This window comes from Anolis sagrei, chromosome 12, assembly GCF_037176765.1.
Source record: "Anolis sagrei isolate rAnoSag1 chromosome 12, rAnoSag1.mat, whole genome shotgun sequence".
NCBI lineage: Eukaryota > Metazoa > Chordata > Lepidosauria > Squamata > Dactyloidae > Anolis > Anolis sagrei.
This window is the reverse complement of record NC_090032.1, coordinates 21,845,110-21,855,237: the sequence shown is the minus strand read 5'-3', so window position 1 is coordinate 21,855,237 and position 10,128 is coordinate 21,845,110. Positions and strand designations below refer to the sequence as shown.

The window sequence follows — 10,128 nt, the reverse complement described above, 5'->3', positions numbered from 1 at the left end:
AGGGAGGAGAGAAGGAAAGAAGGGAAGGAAAGAGGAAAAGGAAGGAAAGAGAGAGAAGGAAAGAAGAAAAGGGCAGGAAGGAAGGAAAGAGAGAGAAGAAAAGGGAAGGAAGGAAGGAAGGAAGGAAGGAAGGAAGGAAGGAAGGAAGGAAAGAAAGAGAGGGAAGGAAGGGAGGGAGGGAGGAGAGAAGGGAAGAAGGGAAGAAGAAAAGGAAAGAACGGAAAGAGAGAGAAGAAAAGAAGAAAAGATAAGGAAGGAAGGAAAGAGGGAAGGAGGGAAGGAAGGGAGGGAGGAGAGACGGAAAGGAGGGAAGGAGAGAAGAAAAGGGAAGGAAGGAAGGAGAGAAGGAAAGAAGAAAAGAGAAGGAATTAAGGAAGGAAGGAAGAAAGGAAAGAGATGGAGGGAGGAGAGAAGGGAAGGAAAGAAAAAAGGGAAGGAAGGAAAGAGAGAGAAGGAAAGAATAAAAGACAAGGAAGGAAGGAAAGAGAGGGGGAAGGAAAGAAGGAAAGAGAGAGAGGAGGAAGGAAGGAGAGAAGAAAGAAGAAAAGAGAAGGAAGGAAGGAAAGAAGGAAGGAAAGAGAGAGAAGGAAGGAATTAGAGAAGGAAAGAAAAAAGTGAAGGAAGGAAGGAAAAAAGTGAAGGAAGGAAGGAAGGAAGGAAGGAAGGAAGGAAGGAAGGAAGGAAAGATGGAGAAGGAAAGAAGGAAGAAAGGAAGGAAAGAAAAAAAGGGAGGGAAGGAAGAAAAGAGGGAAGGAGAGAAAGAAAGAAGAGAAAGATGGAGGGAAGGTTGGCCACAGCAACACGTGGCGGGTACGGCTAGTAGTGCAATAATAATGTGATTACTGGCCACATCCAGGCATTTGGTAGCCGCGGAATGAACCTTCCAGAAGAGAACACAATTATTTCCCCGGTTATATTTCCCAGGTTTATTCTTCTTTTTTCTTAAAAAGACAGGAGAGGAAAAGCAGAAAGGAAGGAGTGAAGGAACGCGGTGCTATTTGGGGGGGGGGGGGGGGCTTGGCACTCGGGTTCCTCGACTATTTGGTGGCCTTGGCACTCGGGTTCCTCGACTATTTGGGTGCCTTGGCACTCGGGTTCCTCAACTATTTGGTGGCCCTTAGCACTCGGGTTCCTCGATTATTTGGTGGCCTTGGCACTCGGGTTCCTCGACTATTTGGGTGTCTTGGCACTTGGGTTCCTCGACTATTTGGGTGCCTTGGTACTCGGGTTCCTCGACTATTTGGGTGCCTTAGTACTCGGGTTCCTCGACTATTTGTGTGCCTTGGCACTCAGGTTCCTCGACTATTTGGGTGCCTTGGCACTTGGGTTCCTCGACTATTTGGGTGCCTTGGCACTCGGGTTCCTCGACTAGTTGGGTGCCTTGGCACTCGGGTTCCTCGACTATTTGGGTGCCTTGGCACTCGGGTTCCTCGACTATTTGTGTGCCTTGGCACTCGGGTTCCTCGACTATTTGGGGTCCTTGGCACTCGGGTTCCTGGGCTCCGTCCACCAAAACACAGCGTCCCGTTCTCTTCAGCAGAACACAAAACAGTATTAATCTTATTAATTAATTAATAATAATAATAATAATACAGGAAATAAAAAGAAAGAGGGAAGGTCTTGTTCTCCAGGGAGGCGGGTTCGGGGGGGGGGGCATCTATAGGGGCGTGCAATATGGCGACCGTGATTCCGCATGCGTGCCAGAGAGAGAGAGAGATGAGGGTCCTTCCGTAGGCAAAGCCGGAGGCCGGAAAGCGGGCCGAATGTCCACAGCGACGGCCATATTCCCATCCCACGGGACTGCGGGTTTTTTCATAAGGTCCTATATACAACCAAGGTGGCGCTGGGTTGGGACCGACCTCGGTGTCGTTGTCGTCCTTCTGCGCCGATTAATCCAAAATGCCAAGCGACGGATCGTCCGGTCAGTGCGAGTCCTTGATGATGACCTCCACGCCGTGTTGGCGCAGCTGCGCTCGCAGGATCAGGTTCTTGTTCTTGAGGTCTTCCACCTGCGGGAGAAGCGGAGGAGTCGGGACAAGGATTAGCACGCTGGCGGAGGTGGGGTCCCCAACACGTCGCCGGGCGGGGTCCTCACCTGCTGCCGCAAGACCTCGTTGTCGACGTGGAGCTGCTCCAGGCTCTGCAGCTCCTCGGAGAGGCGGACGTTGCCCTGGCGCAGCTCCTGGATGTAGTCGCAGGCCTTGGAAAGGATGCCCCCCTTGCTCTGCGGGAGGGAGGGAGGAGAGGCACCAAAGGGTCAAACCATGAGTGGGGTTGGACTGGATGGCCTTTGGGGGGCCCTTCCAACACTGACTCCGTAACATAACAACAACAACAATAATGATGATGTCAGGCTGTCTGGCCCTTGGGTTCCTTCTGATTTTCTGATATAATAATAATAATAATAATAATAATAATAATAATAATAATGCCTTCCAGAAGGGGGTTGGACTGGATGGCCTTTGGGAGTCCCTTCCAACACTCTGATTCAATAACATTACAACAACAACAATAATGTCAAACTTGATGGCCCTTGGGTTCCTTCTGATTTTCCGATTAAATAATAATAATAATAATAATAATAATAATAATAATAATAATGCCTTCCAGAAGAGGGGTTGGGCTGGGTGGCCTTTGGGGGTCCCTTCCAACACTCTAATTCAATAACATAACAACAACAACAACAACAATGCCTTCCAGAAGGAGGTTGGACTGGATGGCCTTTGGGGGTCCCTTCCAACACTCTGACTCAATAACATAACGACAATAATATTTGATTTTTTGATTCAATAATAATAATAATAATAATAATAATAATAATAATAATGCCTTCCAGAAGTGGTTTGGGCTGGATGGCCTTTGGGGGTCCCTTCCAACACTCTGACTCAATAACATAACAACAATAATATTTGATTTTTTGATTCAATAATAATAATAATAATAATAATAATAATAATAATGCCTTCCAGAAGTGGTTTGGGCTGGATGGCCTTTGGGGGTCCCTTCCAACACTCTGACTCAGTAACACAACAACAACAACAATAATAATGTCAGACTGGATGGCACTTGGGTTCCTTCCGATTTTCCGATTTTATAATAATAATAATAATAATAATAATAATAATAATAATAATAATGTCAGACTGAGTGGCCCTTGGGTTCCTTCTGATTCAATAATAATAATAATAATAATAATAATAATAATAATAATAATAATAATGCTCTGCACAAGGGAGGAAGGAAGGAGAGGCACCAAAGGGTCAAACGATGAGTAGGGTTGGACTGGATGGCCTTTGGGGGGCCCTTCCAACACTCTGACTCCATAACATAATAATAATAATAACAATAACAATAATGTCAGACTGGATGGCCCTTGGGTTCCTTCTGATTTTTTGATTCAATAATAATAATAATAATAGTAATAATAACAATAACAATAATGTCAGACTGGGTGGCTTTTGGGTTCATTCTGTTTTTCTGATTCAATAATAATAATAATAACAACAACAACAATAATGCCTTCCAGAAGGGGGTTGGACTGGATGGCCTTTGGGGGTCCCTTCCAACACTCTGACTCAATAACATAGTACTAGTACTAGTAGTAGTAGTAGTAGTAGTAATAATAATAATAATAATAATAATAATAATAATAATAATGTCAAACTGAGTGGCCCTTGGGTTCCTTCTGATTTTCTGATTCAATAATAATAATAATAATAATAATAATAATAATAATAATAATAATAATGTCAGACTGAGTGGCCCTTGGGTTCCTTCTTCTGATTCAATAATAATTATTATTATAATAATAATAATGCCTTCCAGAAGGGGGTTGGGCTGGATGGCCCTTTGTGTTCCCTTTCCAACTACGACTCAACAACAACAACAATAGTAACCATAATAATAATGTTTCTTAATGATGATGATAATGATTATGGCATTTCCCCTGGAGGCTACATGTCCATCTGTCAGGGGGGATTAGATTGTGTCTTCCTTCCTGGCAGAAAAGAGTCAGACTTGATGGCCCTTGGGTAATTTCCAACTCTCTAATAATAACAGTAATAATAATAGTAATAGTAATAATAATGATGGAATATCCTCTGGTGGCTGGATGGCCATCTGTTGAGAGGGATTGGATTGTCCCTTCCAACTCTCGGACACTATAATAATAATAATAATAATAATAATAATAATAGACATAATAATAATAATAATAATAATAATAATAATAATAATAATAATGGCATCTCAGGTGGCTGGATGGCCATCTGTTGGGAGGGATTGGATTGTCCCTTCCAACTCTCGGACACTATAATAATGATAATAATAATAATAATAATAATAATAATAATAATAAATGACACAATAATAATAATAATAATAATAATAATGGCATCTCCTCTGGTGGTTGGATGGCCATCTGTTGGGAGGGATTGGATTGCCCCTTCCAACTCTCGGACACTATAATAATGATAATAATAATAATAATAATAATAATAATAATTGACACAATAATAATAATAATAATAATAATAATAATGGCATCTCCTCTGGTGGTTGGATGGCCATCTGTTGGGAGGGATTGGATTGTCCCTTCCAACTCTCGGACACTATAATAATAATAATAAATGACACAATAATAATAATAATAATAATAATAATAATAATAACAATAACAATAATGGCATCTCCTCTGGTGGTTGGATGGCCATCTGTTGGGAGGGATTGGATTGCCCCTTCCAACTCTCGGACACTATAATAATGATAATAATAATAATAATAATAATAATAATAATAATAATAATTGACACAATAATAATAATAATAATAATAATTGACACAATAATAATAATAATAATAATAATAATAATAATAATAATAATGGCATCTCCTCTGGTGGTTGGATGGCCATCTGTTGGGAGGGATTGGATTGTCCCTTCCAACTCTCGGACACTATAATAATAATAATAAATGACACAATAATAATAATAATAATAATAATAATAATAATAACAATAACAATAATGGCATCTCCTCTGGTGGTTGGATGGCCATCTGTTGGGAGGGATTGGATTGTCCCTTCCAACTCTCGGACACTATAATAATGATAATAATAATAATAATAATAATAAATGACACAATAATAATAATAATAATAATAATAACAATAACAATAATGGCATCTCCTCTGGTGGTTGGATGGCCATCTGTTGAGAGGGATTGGATTGTCGCTTCCAACTTTCGGACACTATAATAATAGTAATAATAATAATAATAATAATAATAATAAATGACACAATAATAATAATAATAATAATAACAATAACAATAATGGCATCTCCTCTGGTGGTTGGATGGCCATCTGTTGGGAGGGATTGGATTGTCCCTTCCAACTCTCTGACACTATAATAATAATAATAATAATAAATGACACAATAATAATAATAATAATAATAATAATAATAATAATGGCATCTCCTCTGGTGGTTGGATGGCCATCTGTTGGGAGGGATTGGATTGTCCCTTCCAACTCTCTGACAATATAATAATAATAATAATAATAATAATAATAATAATAATAAATGAGGATGACAGCATCTCCTCTGGAGGCTGTGAAGCAGAGGCCGGGCGTCCATCTGTCGGGAGGGATCGGATGGTGTCCTCTCACCTGCCCAGACTTGGTGTTCTCCATCGAGCAGTCGGGGATGATCTTGGACAGCTGCACGATCCAGTTGTTGATCTTGTCCCGGCGACGGCGCTCCACTGCAAGACAGGCACGCCCATCCTACATTTCCTGTGTTCCCTCCACCACAGGCACCCCAGTGTTCCCTTCTCTCCCCATTGGCGCAAAATTTGCATGTCAGCGCATTCTGCCTGACCTTCATTGTGTTGGGCCCTCCGCTTCTCATCCCGAGTCGTCCGCGGGGCTTCCGATTTTCTGAAGACAGGAAGAACCAGTGTTTAGCATTCCTCTTAAAAAGCCCCAAATTAAAAAAATACATTACAACGCAGGCACAAAACCACACACACACACACACACACATATATATATATACACACAAACATACATATATACACACAAAACATACACAAAAAGGAGGAAGGAAGAGTAGAGAAGGAAGGAAGGAGAGAAGAAGGGAAAGAAGAAGGGAAAGAAGGTGGGAGAGAAAGAAAGGTAGAGAAGGGAGAGAAGGAGGGAAAGAAGGAGGGAAGGAGAGAAGGAAGAAAGAAAGGAAGGGTAGAGAAGGAAGGACGGAGAGAAGGAGGGATAGAAAGAGGGAGAGAAGGAGGGAAAGAAGGAAAGGAAAGGTAGAGAAGAAAGGAAGGAGAGAAGGAGGGAGATAAGAAGAGTAGAGAAGGAAGGATGGAGAGAAAGAGGGAGAGAAGAGAAGGAGGGAGAGAAGAAGGGAAAGAAGGAGGGAAGGAGAAAAGGAGGGAGAGAAGGAGGGAAAGGAGGGAAAGGAGGGAAGGAGAGAAGGAGGGAGAGAAGGAGGGAAGGAGAAAAGGAGGGAGAGAAGGAGGGAAAGGAGGGAAAGGAGAGAAGGAGGGAGAGAAGGAGGGAAGGAGTGAAAGAAAGGTAGAGAAGGAAGGAGGGAGAGAAGGAGGGAGAGAAGAAGGGAAAGAAGGAGGGAAGGAGAAAAGGAGGGAGAGAAGGAGGGAAAGGAGGGAAGGAGAGAGAGAAGGAGGGATGAAGGAGGGAAGGAGTGAAAGAAAGGTAGAGAAGGAAGGAGGGAGAGAAGGAGGGAAAGAAGGAGAGAAGGAAGGAAAAAAAGAAGGGTAGAGAAGGAAGGATGGAGAGAAGGAGGGAGAGAAAGAGGGAAGTAGAGAAGGAAGGAAAGAAAGAAGGTTAGAGAAGGAAAGAAGGAGAGAAGGAAGGAAAGAAGGAGGGGTAGATAAGGAAGGAAGGAAGGAAGGAAGGAAGGAGAGAAGGAGGGAAAGAAGAAGTGAAAGGAGAGAAAGAAGGGTAGAGAAGGAAGGAGAGAAGGAGGGAGAGAAAGAAGGAAAGAAGGAGGGAAAGAAGGAGAGAAGGAGAGAAAGAAGGAAAGAAGGGTAGAGAAGGAAGGAATGAGAGAAGGAATGAGAGAATAAAGGAGGGAAGGAGGGAAAGAAAGGTAGAGAAGGAAGGAGTGAGAGAAGGAGGAAGAAGGGAAAGGAGGAAGGAAAAAAGAAGGGTAGAGAAGGAAGAAAGGAGAAAAGGAGGGAAAGAAGAAGGACATAAAGAAGGAAAGAAAAAAGGGTAGAGTAGGAAGGAAGGAGAGAAGGAGGGAAAGAAGAAGTGAAAGGAGAAGGGTAGAGAAAGAAGGAAGGAGAGAGGAAATAAAAAAGTTAAAGAGGGAAGGAAGGAGAGAAGGAACAAAAGAGAAAAAGAGGGAGGGAAAGAAGGAAGGAAAGAGACAAGGAAGGATGGAACCAAAGAGCAAAGGAAGCGAGAAAAGAAACAGGTAGGGAAGGAAGAAAGAAGAAGGGAAAGAAAAAGAGGGAAGGAAGGAAAGAGGGAGGGAAAGGAGAGAAAGAAAGGAGAGAAAGAGGGAGGGAAGGTTGGCCACAGCAACTACAGCTAATAATATAATATAATATAATATAATAGAATAGAATAGAATAGAATAGAATAGAATAGAATAGAATAGAATATAGGGAGGAGGCTGGACTAGATGTCCTTTGGGATGTGTTTATAAGAGAAGGCTGGGTTTTGAAATATGTAAACAAGAGCCGTGTGGATAAGAGCGGACTCACGGCGAATAGGGGTGGGTCCTGGGAGCGATGGAGCGCTGCGTCCCGCTCTGCAGGATCTCCTGCGGAGACATCATGACAAAAAACTGGCCTGGAAAGGAGAGGAGAAAACATCAGTCTTAAACAGAATATTATTATTATTATTAATTATTGTTATTATTATTATTATTATTATTATTCTTAGTAGTAGTATTCGCTGATGCAGAAAGGAAGGCAAATCCTGCACTCTGCTAATAATATAATATAAAATACAAATAATAATAATATATAAAATCAATTATAAATAATAATATATAATAATAATTAGTATAATTAATAATAATATATAATATAAATAATAATAATATATAATATAAATAATAATAATATATAATAGTAATAAAATATAAAATATAAATAATAATATAATGTAAAATATAAATAATAATATATATTATTATTATTATTATTATTATTATTACACTTGTATACCGCTAATATCTCAGCCTAAGTCGGCGACTCATTGCGGTTTACAACATCTAAAACAACAATATTCAATTTAAAAACATAAAAACACATATAAAATACAGAATTATTGGGCCACCAATAACGATCCAAATGCATCTCGTAACTGGAATCACAATCCAAATTCGTCGTCTGTAATTACCAATCCTTAATCGTCAAAATTCGTTTCGTTTTATAAAATATAAATAATAATATATATAATATAAATAATAAGAATATAATGTAAAATATAAATAATAATAATAATATCTAATAATAATAAAACATAAAATATAAATAATAATATATATAATATAAATAATAATATATAATATAAATAATAATATATAATAATAATAAAATATAAAATATAAATAATAATATATATAATATAAATAATAATAATATATGAAATATAAATAATAATAATATATAATATAAATAATAATAAGAATATAATGTAAAATATAAATAATAATATATAATATAAATAATAATAATATATAATAATAAAATATAAATAATAATATATAATATAAATAATAATAATATATAATAATAATAAAATATAAATAATAATATATAATATTATTAATAATAATAATATATAATATAAATAATAATATAATGTAAAATATAAATAATAATAATATATTATTATTATTAATAATAATAATATATAATATTATTAATAATAATATAAATAACAATAACATATAATATAAATAATAATAATAATATAATATAAAATATGAAAAAAGAAGGAAGGAAAGAAGGAAGGAAGGAAGGAGGGAGAGAGGAAAGAAAAGGAAAAGAAGGAGTGAGGGAGGGAGGGAGGAAAAGGGAAAGAAGAAAGGAAGAAAAGGAAGAAAAATGGAAAGGAAAAAAGAGAAAGGAAGGAAGCAATGGAAGAGGAAAAGAAGAAGGGAAAGAGGGAGAAAAGGAAGGGAGGGAAGGGGGAAAGGGAAAGAAAGGTGGGGGAAAAGAAAGGAAGGAAAAATAAAAAAGAAAGAAAATAGGAAAGGGGGAAAAAACGAAAGGAAGGAAGCAATGGGAGAAGGGACGAGGGCAGGAAGGGGACTGACCGGTGCCGGTGGGGGTGGCCTGGCCCAGCAAGGCGTCCGAGTTCTGGGCGGTGACCACGGCCGTGGCGGTGGCATTCCCGGTCCCGGAAGAGGCGCCCGAGTCGGACACGGCTGTGGCGGGGTAGTACGTGTAGTGCGTCTCTGTGGCCGCCGCCTCTGTCTCCACCGCATCCTCACTCGTGAAGGCCCCCTGGATGACCGCCTGACACGCAAGACGGGGGTAAATCAACACCATCACAACAACAACAACAACAACAACACATTGAATCTCCTGGTGGAGAGAAAAAGCGGAGTACAAGGACCGAGTTGTGGCGCAACTAGTTAGTAGCCAGTTGTACTAAATCACTACTGACCATGAGTTCAAAGCCAGCTCGGGTCAGAGTGAGCTCCCAACCATTCATAGTCTAGCTTGCTGTTGACCCATGCAGCTCGAAAGACAGTTGCATCTGTCAAGTAGGAAATTGTTGTCTGACGATGAGGATGATGGGAATTTTATTATTATTATTATTATTATTATTATTATTATTATTATTATTATTATTTTAAATAAATATAAATACTGTAAATAAATAAATAAATAAATAAATATAAACACCATAATTAAATAAACATAAAACTGTAAGTAAATAAATATAAATACTGTAAATAAATATAAATACTGTAAATAAATATAAATACTGTAACTAAATAAACATAAACACTGTAAATAAATAAATATAAATACTGTAAATAAATATAAATACTGTAAATAAATATAAATACTGTAAATAAACATAAATACTGTAAGTAAATAAATATAAATACTGTAAATAAATAAACATAAACACTG

At 38.4% G+C, this 10,128-nt stretch overlaps 1 protein-coding gene across 2 annotated transcripts in view; it reads right to left on the bottom strand.

The window, feature by feature from the left end:
* Positions 1-911: 911 nt before the first annotated feature.
* Positions 912-10,128, bottom strand: part of USF1 (upstream transcription factor 1) — a 17,967-nt gene continuing 8,750 nt past the window's right edge. For both annotated transcript variants that reach the window (XM_067472574.1, XM_067472575.1), the window contains exons 6-11: positions 9,300-9,501; positions 7,735-7,822; positions 5,880-5,938; positions 5,669-5,763; positions 2,096-2,224; positions 912-2,009 (exon numbers count right to left, since the gene is read on the bottom strand). In XM_067472574.1, coding sequence (XP_067328675.1) covers positions 1,923-2,009; positions 2,096-2,224; positions 5,669-5,763; positions 5,880-5,938; positions 7,735-7,822; positions 9,300-9,501 — 660 coding nt within the window. In that variant the 3' untranslated portion in view covers positions 912-1,922. The remainder of the gene's footprint in view (positions 2,010-2,095; positions 2,225-5,668; positions 5,764-5,879; positions 5,939-7,734; positions 7,823-9,299; positions 9,502-10,128) is intronic.